Source organism: Haemaphysalis longicornis, unplaced genomic scaffold, assembly GCF_048455015.1.
Source record: "Haemaphysalis longicornis isolate Haplotype H1 unplaced genomic scaffold, Haemaphysalis longicornis Haplotype H1 scaffold_4, whole genome shotgun sequence".
Lineage (NCBI taxonomy): Eukaryota > Metazoa > Arthropoda > Arachnida > Ixodida > Ixodidae > Haemaphysalis > Haemaphysalis longicornis.
Genome location: NW_027526361.1, coordinates 104,569,873 through 104,584,985, shown reverse-complemented (window position 1 = coordinate 104,584,985; position 15,113 = coordinate 104,569,873). Strand labels below are relative to the sequence as shown.

The window sequence follows — 15,113 nt, the reverse complement described above, 5'->3', positions numbered from 1 at the left end:
CGGAGGCGAACAAGGAATGGTTCCTGGAGAAGGGGTGCCATCGGTATGACTGTGACGCTCAAAGAGGTGTAGCGAGCCATGGCCTCCGAGATTCCCCCGCGCAGGGTGATCGCGAAGGCCACAAGCGAGCGAGCTTGTTTTTCAATGAGACTACAAGGGGCTAACAAAGCCCCTTCATCCCGTCCAGGACCACTGTTGGGGCGGCAGACGAGAGCAGCATGGGAGGGGGGAGGCGAGGGGTGAAGGGGGAAGACATCAGGGCCAACGAGACTTTGGTCATGTGTCCTCGGCGGCTTTCCACGTGGCTTTTTTTACGCACATGAGATGTTGTGTACGGGCTCATGGTGAATGTTTAGCATCTTCTGGAGTCTTCGCGGTGACGCGTCGGGGACCATGTGGTTCGCTTGTCATATTTTCAGAAGGAAACAAAATAAAAAAAGACTTGAAAAAAAAAAAAATTGGGAAGATTGAATCTTGAGGAAGCGGGGACTGCAAATTAAAACGAAACGAAAGTAAGTGTGAAACATACAATGAAGGTTGGTGCCGAAGAGCTAACTGTACAAATTAAGCCTGTGTTGGGAGGAGGGGCGTCCAACAATGGGCGAGACAAATGGGTTGTCGCAATTTCCCTTGGTTGCACCAGATTCCTTCAGTGCTTGCACTAACCAATCAATTGACGATCCAAGCAATCGCAATCGGATCTGAAATTGGGTGTTGATAGCATAGAAATTTGGGCTTGTTGGTACATAACTTTCAACCATATAGCACAAAAGACGAGAGACACAGACAAGTAGACACACACGGCGCCGTGTGTGTCTACTTGTCTGTGTCTCTCGTCTTTTGCGCTATATGGTTGAAAATGGGTGTTGATAGCTCATATTTTTTAAGCCGTTGACTTTCGTTCATCGTGCCCAGCGACGCAGTCAGTACATGGTGATTGCACGAAGATGACGATATATGGGAGGGGCATATCCCATGCGGCCCCGTGTAATTAAACTAAAATGTAGGCATTTATTTTATTTACCTAACTGTTAATTAGGTAAATCTACGTTTTTTTTAATTTCATTCTTCTGTAAGTTACAAGTAATATAAATGAGTATTTGTGCTGCGCACATAAATAAAGTGGATAACCTTGTGTTCATTTTTTTCTTTTTTATCATGGTTTTCGTGGGCGTCCCATGGAGTTCCAAGTAAAGAAATAGTTGAAGTTGATGACCTAAATATCTTGCTTTGGTAGGCTCATCTTTCAAGGTGGAAGATGAGTAAAAAAAAGGGCAGGGCAACAAAATTAACTGCATAACAAAAAGATAAACACCTGGTACGTCACCCACTTTCTATCATTTGGCATTCGATCCGCTGAGTGCTCCCATCCCGCAAGATGGTCAGGGGGATCACACGATGATTGAGGTGGGCGATAGGGGCATTTTCTGTGCTAGTGAAAGCGTTCTGCTGAGTGCTGCGTGAACATTACTAGAAAAAAAAAATTTCAAAGACTGTGCGGCACAGGACAGGACGGCCGGTGTCGTAAACAAGATTTTTGAGCTGAAGACCCTCCCCATGCATTGGGGAGAGGAAAAATCTACTGGAACGAGTCAGGCAGCGCAACGATGACGCCCTGCTGCAAAACCGTCGCCCAGTACTGCGAAACATCAGACTGCAAAGGACACTTCGGTGTAACGTTCCGGAAGCGTGACCAACTGGAGAAAAAGACGCAAAGAACATAAATCCTTCCCTCCGAACCCTCCCACTTGTGTACACGCGGGCACCGCGCTCCATAGCGAGGCACTTTGTGAGTGACCGGTGCTACAACGTGATCCCAGTCACCCTGGTTCCTAAAGGTCTTGTTCTTGGTTATTACTTTTGGTTGGACAGGGCGATATTATTTCCCCAGCTACTAGAAAAAACTTGATTCATCTAGGAACCGTCTTGAGCTAGTTGGCTGCACAACGATGTGAGAAATCGCTGTCACCAACATATCGGGATGGGCGCGACCGAACGGTTGTGAGCCAGCATGTGGCGCCGATACACTCAGGCCCTAACGGATCTGATATTTTACTCAAGAGTTCCTTCTTTATAGCTTCGTAACCTCCTTTGATTCGGATTTCCCCCATTGGCTGGTGGCTGCCTCACTGGTAAGCCCGAACCTCACATTTTATACTGTGTTTATTTTCCCAAGACACCAATGTCAATTAACTTATTCGCAAATGTTTGATGGAATATTTTTTACAACGTACGAAAGCAAACGACGACATCATTGCCGACAAACATCCACACGACCAGCCGTGCACTGGCCGCGTAGACGACTCGTGTACAGCCAGTCGTCTCTTTCCCTGCTAAATTTTCCCTTCCTATGTGCTTCCATTCTCAGTAACCAGATAACCATTGAAATTAAGAGACCTGACAAGGTATCTATTTCAAACATACTGAAATGGACACCTAGACAAATTTCCAGCATGCAGTTGCTGCCACAGAGGCTGCCTTTAGTGACAAACCACTAGGCGCAGGCGGTTTTTCCGAATTTCTAGGGCGGTCATTTTCTTTTCCATTTTATACCACTTTTCCTGCACATTATTTGGAAATAACTTTTTTAAGCCAGTCCGACTTTTGTTTATTTGCTGGGACAACTTCTATTTCTCCCCCAGCCTTCTTTCACCAGGCTCTGCCTGTGGTCCTTCAAGCTTCATTTGTTTAAGGTGTGTCATCAGAAGACATACGCACTTCCAGGCGTGTGCAGAAGCAAATTCAAAGACACCTACAAAAACTGGCCCAACGAGAATGGCAGAAATTCTGCTCCAAACTGGACCCTTGAAAGCCCCTTTCTCGAATATGGAGCCTGATCCGAGCCCTTCACATACAGCCGACACAGCGGCGTCCCTTCGAGTCTATAGACCTCAAGCGGCGTGTTAGTGTTGTGAATGTAGCGGAAGAATTTTGCGTCAAAATCACTTCGGCACCAACAACCGCTTCAGCACTTCGTCCACGCTGCATCGACACCTCACAATGTAATGCTGCTAGCAGAGACATTCCCTTCACAATGGCCGAGCTGTTTGCTGCGCTTAGGTCGGTTAACCGAGATTCAGCTCCTGGCCCTGACGGCATTACCTACGCAGCACTGTCTCACCTGGGCAACAAGGCCAAATCATTCCTACTTGCCATTTTCAATCGTTCCTGGGAGACCGGCTGTTTAGAGGCTAGCTGGAAATTGGGTCTTGTTGTACCTGTTATTAAACCCAGAAAGGTACACACGTACATCAACTCTTACCGACCGATTACTTTACTGAGTTGTGTCGGTACGCTTATGGAGAAAATGCTGCACCTACGCCTCAATTGGGACTTGACGAACAGACATCTATCCTCAGCACATGTCTGGTTTCAGAAAAGGCAGGAGCAGCATTGACAATGTTCTGGCCCTCGTGAGTCATGCCAAGCAAGCCAAAGCCTTGCATCGAATCACCATTGCAGTGTTTGTCTATGTTAAAGCAGCGTTTGATTCTGTGTCGCACGAAGCTATCCAGATAGCCTTGAGGTCCGTCGGAGTTCGAGGCCGAATGTATGTATGGCTTTGCAATTATCTATCCGGCAGGTCAGTATACATGTCCACTAAGGATGTTGACACCGCACTTCACACTGTGCGTCAAGGTGTCCCCCAGGGAGGAATTTTAAGCCCGACGTTATTTAACATTTGCCTAACTGGAATCAAGCAGTGCTTGCCGCCATCCGTTCAAATTTCCCTTTATGCTGACGACATATGCACTTGGTGCTCGGGAAGCAACCGGCGGATTTTGCACGCAAGGCTTCAAAGGGCCATTAACTCAATGGCAACCTTTCTGGCAGAACGTGGCCTCGAAATATCGGCGGAGAAGTCTGCTGCGATAGCCTTCACCAGGCGGGATCTCTCCCGGTATCTCCTTAAACTCGGAGGCGTTCCCATTTCTTACGTTGACAGCCACACATTTCTAGGAGTGACTTTTGACAAGAACATGACGTGGTCTCCACATATACAGCAACTGAGGCACAAGCTTGAGGTGTACGCATCGATCTTCCGCATGATCTCCACCCGCGCAGGAGGATGTTTGGTGGTGTCTCTCATCAGGCTCTACTATGAACTTTGCGAGGGATTGCTTCGCTACAGCTTGCCTGCCCTCGAGCCTCTCACAAAAACCAACTCACGGCTTCTAGAAGGCTTACAAGCCAAACTGCTTCGTGTGTGCCTTGGGGTGCCTAAAAATACTTCAACCCTTGGGACTCTCAGGGAGAGTAAGCGCCTCTCTCCAACGATTCTCTGCCAGCAAGAACTCCTTCGTGCACGCTTGTGGTTTGTGACGAGGACTGTCGACCATCCGCTGGCTTGTGACTCTGAAGCCGAGGTACGTGCCTTATTACCACCAGAGTATCAGAGCCCACCAGAGCATACCCAGCCACCATGGACATTTGCCTCCTGGAAAATAACACTAACCATTCCCGGCATCCAGAGAAAAGCTAAGTTGCCTCTGCCTACTCTTAAATTCTTTTCATTGCAGCACATTCCTACTACCTACCAAAATTACACTCATATTTTCACGGATGGATCGGTGATGGATACATCATCTGCCATCGGAATATGGATCCCATCAACCCGCACAAAAAGTACCGCAAAATTAGGTCACAAAACTTCGTCGATGGTCACTCAACTTACGGCCCTGCATGCTGCATTGCAACACATTTTAACTGCTCCAGTTCAGGCATGGGCAATCCTCACCGACTCTCGAACAGCCCTTCAGCACCTCATGGTGCTGCCACAAGAGCAGCTTGCTCAAGAAATCAATGGCCTGCACACTCAGGCAATAAACAACCACCATGTCGTTGTTCTACAGTGGCTTCCATCGCACTGCGGTGTGGATGACAACGACGAAGTCGACAGAAGTGCTGCATCAGTGCATTTCAGCCCAATTATCACTCCAGTGCCTTTCACAAGGCGAGATGGAGCGACTCTGGTGTCATCGGTTGCCAAGAGTTCTCAGCAATTGCTGTGGACCGACCCAAATAAGACCTACGTTCCGCTGCACCGAATAGACCCAGAGTGCCGCTCTAGGACGCCAAGCGGTCTGTGCAAGCGAGATGAAGCTGTTCTACATCGCATCCGACTCAATGTGGCTTACACTAGGCATTTCCTTTTTAAACTTCGCCAGGCTTCCTCACCTATGTGCCCTACCTGTACAGTTAGTGAGGACCTGAAACACGTTCTCCGCACGTGTCCTCACTACGAACTTGAGCGTACCATAGCTAAGCTCTCTGTGGGCCTGCCCGCGTCTGCCCAGATCTCTTCGAGGCACCTCCTTGGGCCCTGGCTTACAACCGGCATGGCAAGTCGCGCAACAAAAGCGCTCTTAACATTCCTCCGGAGCACTGGACTTGTGAGTGAGCTATGAACTCTCGGACGAATGACTATATCGCCTGATTGTGTGTGTGCTTTTCGTGTGCATCTCCGTGTTTGAGTTATGATGTGTGAATGAGAGTTCTTTTCATATATTTTCATCCCACCTTCACCCCCATTTGGTGTAGCAAGTCGGGCGCCCAGCCTGGCTGACCTCATTTGCCCATTAAAGATGTTTCTCTCTCTCTCTCTCTAAGGTGTGTTCCCAGTCACACGAAAATTGATCTGAATGAAGCAACTATTTGTCTTGCATGTGTTGCCTTTAAACAGCCCTATCATTGTTAGCCACCCTCCTCCAGGCCTGCGTGACGTCTGCATGATTTAGTCGGCACAGTGGGCTGCAAAGCTTTCCGAACTGTCGTTTTCTGATGGGGCCTGAGACTCTCTCACACCTCCGGTGCTCTTGCAAGCATCCATTCGCTTGGTATCGACTGTAAGATGTGGTATACTCTCACGCTGCCGCATATCAGCCTTCCCTTTTCCCCTACCCAACTTTGGTTTGGCGCATTACACCCTGTGCTGCCGCAAGTAGCTATGGGCCACTTCTTTCTTGGCTGCTAACAGTGTTTTTGCGCTCACGAGCGACACACCCCGATCCTCCTTACTGTTATGATTTTTATCGATGCCTAATTCACTGTAAAGGTCGATGTTGTGTATTTGAGATCTGCACCCGAGTCGGCGTCTTGGGTTCTCTAAACCAAGCTCGTGTAGCTATTATGGTTTAGTTTGCCTAAATAACAATGGCTTCTTATGTTGCTGCTTACTTTTCTGATATATTGCCAGTTCTTTATAAATAACTACACATCAATTATCCTGTGGCTTCATTTCGCATTGCACGTTGCATATTATGCATGCTTGCATTGACATTTTGAAGCCCCCGCATTCAGTATCTGTGAAAAGTATTTTTTTTTTGCACTGGTATCTAAATGAAAGATACAAAATTTGTTGAGACCAATTGCTCTTGTCACGCGACGAGAGCAATGCCAAGCGACAAGAGCGACAAAAATCGCTTTTGGTAGCTACAGTGAACCAGCTTTAATATGGTAACAATGGAAGAAATTAATATTATTAATAATAACAATAACACTAGTTTTATTACTAATAATTGTTTTGTATATGTGAGGGGGTGACAAATTTTCTGGGCCCCGGGTGCAAGTTTACCCAGCAATGCCACTGGCACAGGCTTGTCCACAGCGACTGCAGTGCAAGCTTTCCTTCCGCTACAATTATTCACGCTGCCCATGAGCTTACAAAGAAGTGCCTCATTGTGGTCCATGATTGTGGTTGTGCCGTGTTTTCGCGTCCTATTGTTCATGCCTCCAAAGTGCTCGCTTCTGACTTACGAAGCACTGAATAGTCGTTGCCTATGATTGCACTACAGCAACTCCAATGCAATTTTTTTTTATTTTTTTTTAATGCGTATTGTGCCTGCTCTAGATTCCTGGAGTACCACCGATGCGAGTTGAAAAGCACGTTCCCCGGGTTGAAAAAGGACGTTATGTTTACCGAACATGCGAAGTAGCTTCTGCTTTTGCACAAAAACCTATGAAAAATCGAAGCCTGTAAAAAAAAAATTGATATTTGATATTGGATTTGATATTCAGCTTTTTTTTCCCCCAAATTTGATTCGATATTCAGCTCGAAAGTTGCACTTTGGCATTCGCACACCCCTAATATTTACCCTAAATGCACAGTAAGTACTGCCAAAGAAGCTCAGACATGACTGGTACCTCTATGAAATGCCTAGTTAGTTAATTATAGGTGTTCAGAATAGCTCCACACCGAACGATGCTGCACCTGCCGGCATGGCATGCAAAAAGCTAAGGCATTGCAAGTGCCTCTACCCAAGAAGTCAGTTGATTGGGCTTGCCTGTGCCACCCATTCGCTGCTGTGATGTCACTTATATCTGCCGCGATGCTCTCGCTTTCTTCAGTTTCTATTTCACAACCAATTATTGTTTGCCAATCGCCCGCACTGTGTCTGCACATTTTTCAGGTGTCACATTTTCAAGCTCCCAGTCTTTTTAGAACTCCGGCTGCACACAAACAGAATGTTCAACAGACTGAAATTTTTGCTGCGTTTGACCTGTGAATTTGCATGCACTAATAAGGTGGTCAATTACTTACGATTTTTTTGTAAATGCAATTTAAATGGATACTTGGCCACAGTAAGAGATGTTATCTTGCCCCCGAGTCGTGCTTATGAGAGCTTTTAATAATTCAAACAAAATCTGTGTTGCTTCAAATTCAAACTATGGCAGATCTACATTATTCTTCAAAGCTAAAGGGTGGAGGCACCAACCACACCCAAAGCGGCCAACACAAGAGAGCGAGATCTGTGCTATGAGGGTCTTGAAATTGGCGCTACGCTCAAAAATGCATTAGGATAATATAGCTACCTTGTTGTTTATTTCGTGAAATCTTCAAAGGCATTAGTTTTACTCCCCTCCACCAACTCTTTCCTTGGACAATCAGGTAGAGTATGGCCCACGGCGTCGGTCGCCTGGTCGTCACTTATTCCTGGACTAGGGAACCGCTCCTACTTTATAAGACTCATTAAAGTTTTATACTACTACTACTAGGAACGACAATCATGTTAGTAGGGCCCCACACAAGGCCACCCAGCAATTTTCCCTGATACCTGTGGATCTATTTAGGCAAATTCTCTTCAAGCATGAACAGGTGCAACCTGCTTCCAAGCATGTTTTTGTGGGCCGTCAGTGAAATGGAACGGAATTACGCAATAACCAAATGATTTGATATGGTGATGACATATTCCCTCATGGTAAAGAATTAATGCTAGGCTTGAAGTCTTCCCCGCATTTTCATCTCCTGTAAGAGTTTCGGTTTAGAGGAAAGCCCACTCAACAGTTGCCGACAGCAAATTTGCGAGGAATAAATTCGCTTTAATTAAGCACGATTTCATGAACAGGGTTTGGAAGGGGTGGGGGGCATGCAACTAGTGCCTTCAAAAATTAGCCCTTTGCCTGCCGTAGACTAGCTGAGCTCATTCACACGAGTTGTACCGCTCCTACTGAAGATGAGCCATGCTAAAACAAGCGCTTGCATGCTACCGCAGTCAGGGTACCCTGAAATATATTAGTTTATTTATCACGTTAGCCATGTTTATCATGTTTGTTTATTTTCAACGGGTTTTATATAATATATAAGCCGGTGTTATATATTATACACTTTTTTTGTACCACTGCTTGACAACTTGATGACAGGACATGTAAGAGTCTCCTGCCCCTTGACGACAGGAGACGCTGGCACCCTGAGCCCCTAAGTTGCTTCAACCCTAAAAAACTCCAATTAAAACCCCTTCGCTCCCACTGACGAGTATATTCATCATAAGATTTTGTACGAAAATGACCGATGATGACTATAGGCGTCATCGGTCATTTTGGAGCCCTGGCGGCGCTTTTTTGCAAGACACTGCGGCCATGCGGTGAAGCCATCTTCGAGCAATCTTTTTCTACACAATTAAAGAAATAAAGAAACGTTATTTCACCGAAATAATGGTGCCGCGTGGATCCACTCTACAGCAATATTTTTTTACACAATTAGAGGAATAAAGGAACGTTAATTTATCACAATAATGGTGCCGTCTTAATCAGAAAAAGAAAGTTCTACAAATCGAGTGACAAACATTTTCTGGTAAACTTCATACATATTTCCTTTTTGCGGTAGGGAAAGGATTATGAGAACAGTAAACCCTCCAAAAATCCACATAATTTTAAGGCATTTTTAAGCGATGCGAGCAAGCAATCAGTCTTTTCACTCATGTGAAATTGAGATTCTTTATAGCGGTGGTCCTCAACTATGCGTGTGCCGGGGACCGCTTTAAGGCTTTCAAAAGCGATGGGGAAGCACACGATGAATTATGTTGATCAGTGTCATGTCAAGCAATTTGCACTTGCAGCTAAAGTCACCCACATACTTATTCAATGCCCACCTTTCTCATCTGACTTTTGTACAGATGCATGTCACATTGTCAAAGAAAAATTCGCTTTTGCAGATAAAACTCACCCAGAAGGCTATATGCGGCCTTTTGTGCGGCTGACTTTTCCGCATACCTGGTATATTGTGCAAAAAGGTTAAGACCTGTGCTTCGCAGAGAAATTAAACATATAAGTCATGTAGTGAAGCCATCTTGGTGCAGTTGGAAAAAAGGAGAAATGAATGGGGGGGAGAAGTTTCAGGGATGGCTTTGCAGACCCCTGAAATGCCCTTCGGACCCCTTTTACCTGGGAAACACTGCTTTATATCCTCAACCTCATATCCAGAAATGGGAATAGGCCCTCGTTTTCCGCCTTGCCCCCTCTGTGGACATGTATATATATATATTTTTCTGAACCACTTGTGCAGGCTGTGTCGTTCAAATCTTTGCCTTGAAGGGCGCACAGGGTTCTGCGGACCTTCTCCCAAGTGTACACCTCCGAGAAAGCCTGGCACTCGACCTTGCTGTTACACACCACTGCCAAACTGAACTTGAATTCAAGAGAAGCGAAGATTTAGGGCAATTCTTTTCTTTTTAACCGCAAAGCTGTTTAGCTAATCGTAATTTTTCGTGTCTGCAGTTAAAAATACCACGAAATTGCTGAGTGCATGCACGGAAACGCGGGCCTCGCAGCGACCACCTGGCAGTTAACAAAACCAAAAAAATTCCGAGCGCTCGTGTGTGCATCTCCAGTGTTCATTGTAACTGATTGATTGTTTAACGCGCCGACGCAACGCAGGTGATGAGGCACGCCGTAGTGGAGGGCTCCGGATTAATTTTGACCACCTGGGGATCTTTAACGTGCGCCGAAATCTCGTACACATGGGCGTTTTTGCTTTTCGCCTCCATCAGAAAAGCGGCTACCGCGACCGGGAATCGAACCCGCGACCTCATGCCAGTGTTCCTTGCTCAGAACGAGAAAGACACGTCACAGCATACACCCCTCCAACGTGATGTCAAATGATTGTCACTTCAAAAAAAAAATTAAAGAAGCTCACGCTTATAGCAACAATGATGCAGTAAAGGTTGCTGCGGCAGCGAAGAAAAAGCAAATCGGCTGCAATCGTGGACTTCAACCTTCGTGATGGTAGTGAAGGTTGCGTACAGCTTCACTACCTTCAAGTCTTATGTGTTAGTATGAGCTTCCTTCCTTTTTTAGAAGGTTTTTTTCAAGTGCACAGGAGTGGATGCAGGCTGGCGGAAGTTGAAAGACGCGCCAGCAATGACAGGGAGCAAAAAAAAATAAAAATGGCATCTACAAACCTCCAACATCTCTTCTTCAATCTTCTCTAGAGTCACCTCAGCAGCGTCGTCGACGACCGTGTCTTCTTCCAACTGTTCCTCTGGAGGCAACAGCCTTGAACAGCAATAGGGCACATGGGTTGTTACGGGGGCCATGCGCCCAAAACACGTTTGTTCATTTGAAAGACTGCCTCGTTAGAATCATACTGACACCACTTTTAACGTAAACTTCGCTCAAATAAGCTATGTAATTAGGGAAAAAGAGAATGGCCATGCAACTCACTAGCTCATTTCCTGCACCAGAACCTACGACGTATTATGCCTCTGTGCGATTGGCTGAGGCCGGCAAAAGAAAAACGCAATTTAGAACTTGTAGGTTTCAGAACGAGCTATTTGCACTTAAGTTCAATGCATATTCTCTTTATAGCAGTAAGAATGGTGGGGTACATAATGGAAGATACAAACACACACATAGACATAGAAGCACCAGTGCGTATACTGCTGTTGGTACTGCGCGCACTATGCTTGTTACAGCTGCACAGCAGTCTGGCACTTTGGGGTTGTCTTGTACAACACTGGCTGATTGGCGTAGGCGACATCATATAACATGACCTTGTTTGTCGAACATACCCAATGTTTCACGAGACGAGTGCAATCAACCATAACAAACATTATCCAGGCACAAATCTGGTCCAAAAAAGCGAGGGTAGACAGCTGCCTCGAGCGGTACGGTGGCGCCACCTAGGAGGACTGACAGCAAACAAGGCGTCTTCAGTGTCCTATTTCTTGTGCCTATAGTAAAATACTGCACGGGGGATAAAAGGGTTGCTTCATTAACCGCCCTCATTCCAGGACCCACTAAGCACCAACTGCCATACTTGCAAGAAATGGCGTGCGTCATTTCACAAATGACAAATGTCACTCACTCAAACAAGGGCAGACATTTTTCTACATGTTTCTTTTACATTTCAATAAGCATTAAAAAAAAAGTAACCATAACGAATGCAGGCTTTCGCGTAAGGAATGCACAGGAAATGGTGAGCAAGATAGAATGTGGAAAAATCATAATTTCACTCAGGCAACAGCGAGCAAAGTGAAACAAAAACTTAAAAGTGCAGTGACTTTCACTCACGTGCAGGCAAAGGTCAGATGTGGGAGTGCCATTGCAAAGTGAAGTTCTCAACAAAATGGTAACCTCTATAACGCAACAAAGCAAAGACAAAGCAATGTGTAAATATAAGATAAAAAGTGCACTGCTTTGAAGTGTGGCTGAAATGATCGACTAGAAAAAATGAGTGGTGCTGCTTCAGAGCTACTGGTGAAAATGTAATGCAGTGAACAGTAGCTGATTCCATTTTAACTACACACTTACTGCAGTGAATTGTATCAAATACAAGAATAGCTGCAGCTGCTTTTTGGAATTAAAATTTACAGCTGCTGTGCCCAGCAATTCATGCATGTAAAGAAAAATAAATCTACAACCTTGCAGAGCACTCTGACAGGCAAAGACGCACTTTCAGTGCACTAAATGAGACACTAGGCCACAAATTTAAACTCGAATTCTGGCTGGTTTCAAGTCCCTCAGATTTTATGACAAAAGCACAGACTCAAACATCTGTTCTGTCACACGCAAGAGGCAGCTTGGGACATGTTTCTCGGTAATGCTCGTTAAATAAGGGACGTCTTTAAATGTAGAAAGCATGTTTTGGCCCAATTCTCGACATTGTCCACCAACCTGTCCACCAACCTACACAATATCCATACTTTTGCAAAGCGGTATCTTTTGCTTACACGCACTCCCTTCTACTCGGACCACCTCTCGTCATTCCTTTCTCTTCCGCACTGACAGCCGCTGCCCCTTTGTGCAGGGAAGGGTACCTTTCCTTTGTCATATCAGACGATACCTGCCTGGCTTCTACGGAAAAATTTGACCATACAAACACTTTTTCTTATGATAGAACCTTTTTTCACACGAAACTGCAAATGCTCCTCACATATCTGTAGAGATAAACAGCTGTCATGTTTCTCAAGGCATGCTTCTCCATCAGAGTCAAAAAGGTTGCCAAATTTTGCCAGCACTTACAGGTATTCTCAAAGATTGCTTTTATCAATCCTTAGCCAAGCCAAGCTACTCTCAAAGACGCAACAGACAGCTGATGGGGCCACTGGAAAACTGAAAACAGTTGGAGTATAATTTTCAGGATGCTCACGTTCTCCACGAAAAGTGCTTTGACTTGAGTGCCTTGTCAGCCAAATGGTCGAGGACAAAGATCGCGTGCTCTCCCCAGCCTTGCTTGAGTCGGCTAGGGGGGAAATCAATGGGAATTCCCTGAAAAAAAAAAGAAAAAAAATGGGCATGGCAGAGGTGAAACACAATATCCACGAGGGATGCTCACGTAGTTCCGGTAAATTCAAGTACGCCGCCCTTACCATGCCTCGAAGCACGTCCAGAATGTTGGATATGGTAGTGTTTGGGTCATCTGACTGAAAATGATATAACATATTGTTGCTTCAAAGAGAGGTGTCACACGTAAACAAGCAAAAAAAAAAATGGCAGCGCGTGCCGCGACACCCCCCTTCCCCCCCCCCTTCCCCACGCTGTACGAAAAGTGGTTGCTTGCGCGCAGCTGACACCAGGGAAAAGTCACTGAAACTCACCTCTTGCGGCATTTCGAAGGTTATTCCGGACTGCTGGATAAGCCAAGCTGCCAGAGAAGAGAAGACGTAAAACTGTTCTCCCGGGTTCGTTGGCACAGCGAAGTAATGCCTGAAAGCAACAGAATGAGATCATTTTTTCCTAAAGAAACGGGCCACATCGGGGCACTGTTCAGTTTCAACTGCTAAGTATAATTTTATTTGATCACTGAAGAAGTGCTGCTGACTGCAGTAAGAGCGAAGGTCCTAACTAGTGGCCTGCTTTTCTAAAGAATAGTCAAACAGAAACAGTCACAAAACAAAAAAATCGAGAAACCTTTTGGTTTCTCGATCTCGGCAGTCAGAACATCACAAAATTGTTCGATGTGCAATCAACCCAAAGGCGCCCGAACAAACCACCGCAGAAAGGTCTGGTGTTTTCAAAACCCGCACTGTTTTACACGGTCCTTAAGCAAACCTTTGAAGTCTAGAAAACACAATTAAGGTTCATGACTTACAAAAATCCCGGGCCATCTCCACAAACGTGAAACATGGGGAGGGGCGAAGCATGCAGTGTATAAGTGTATTCTTGGCGCCTAGGCGTTTTTGCCAACGGAGATGAAACCATTGGGGGGTACTACTATACAGCTTTGCTGTAAGTCTCGTGTATTTTAAGCACGAAGCTCTCTAGCGCGAGGCGTAAAAGAGTGTCCCGATGTTTTTTTTTAGTACTCGTTACGAATCGCTCCAGCGCGAGGCGTAAACAAGTGTCCCGGTGTTTTTTTTTTTTTTTTTTTTTTTTAGCACGCGTTACGTTCCAGCGCAAGGAGTAGACGAGTTTCCCGGTGTTTTAGTACCGTGACTACATGAGACGACTATTACGACGACGACAGGAGACGCCAACAGCCCCAGCCCCTAAGGGGGTTCGCCCCTAAAAAACTGTAGCTACCTGCTGATGGGCTTTATCTTGAGCTGGTTTACAAACTCGGTGTCGTAGTTGATGAGTTTGAGCTTGTCGAGCAAGTCCTCCATCACAACGAAAGGCAGATAAGCCTGGCCGGGCCCGATATCGTCGGCCCCTTCAGGCGCCTCGCGCTTTTTGGACGACATGGCAGCAAACTGAAAAGTGAAAATCACCGAATCACTTTTTCCGCTTTCCCGCCTGTTGATTGCACGGATGCCCATCAGAAAAACAGCGCAGACGTCTTACCAGATGCAGTGTTGCCGAAACTGAACGTACCCTTGTAGTCACCGCGACAACACTGGCCAATCGAGGCTCTTGTTTAACGCTGTAAAAACGACTCACTACTAAGAAAGAGCTTGTTCAGCAAATGAACTGGCTTTTCAAAGCACGCACAGCCGCCATGATGTACTTTGTTTACACGCCGGTTCACTGGTTGTCATGGTAACCACATTTACAAAATGAAAGTAGTTGTTTTGTGTAATTAACCATTTACAAGCTAGAATTACATTTTTCTTAGGCTAAATTATTTATTCAGGGTGTTTTATAAAATGAATGGCAAAAAAACGCCCGCAAAAAACCAAAATGAGAACGGAAAATTTTGTTTCGGTTTCGCGCTTGTCGTCCCTCAGTCGGTGCCGTGGAGATGCCGTGGAGGCAGCGCTGCGGAACTTGTGCGACGGCATAGCGCGTTGGCCCATCGGAAAAGTTTCAGGTGCTGCTTGGGCTGCTTATGCCATTTACGTGTACCAGATACTCCTGATTCACAAAAGATCAAGAGGAGAAGAGGCTGTGCAAGGGCGATATCGCGTTCCTTCGTCCAATAGGAGAGATCATGAAGCAGATATCGAATACTAAGGAAG

The 15,113-nt window shown here is 45.8% G+C and overlaps 1 protein-coding gene across 1 annotated transcript in view; it reads right to left on the bottom strand.

Annotated features, from left to right (window-relative positions):
* Window positions 1-14,648, bottom strand: part of LOC144179222 (intraflagellar transport protein 57 homolog) — a 38,074-nt gene extending 23,426 nt beyond the window's left edge. Inside the window, exons 1-6 of the mRNA XM_077707503.1 lie at window positions 14,500-14,648; window positions 14,239-14,408; window positions 13,314-13,422; window positions 13,086-13,139; window positions 12,866-12,984; window positions 10,677-10,770 (exon numbers count right to left, since the gene is read on the bottom strand). Coding sequence (XP_077563629.1) covers window positions 10,677-10,770; window positions 12,866-12,984; window positions 13,086-13,139; window positions 13,314-13,422; window positions 14,239-14,399 — 537 coding nt within the window. The 5' untranslated portion in view covers window positions 14,400-14,408; window positions 14,500-14,648. The remainder of the gene's footprint in view (window positions 1-10,676; window positions 10,771-12,865; window positions 12,985-13,085; window positions 13,140-13,313; window positions 13,423-14,238; window positions 14,409-14,499) is intronic.
* Between the last annotated feature and the right edge of the window lie 465 nt (window positions 14,649-15,113).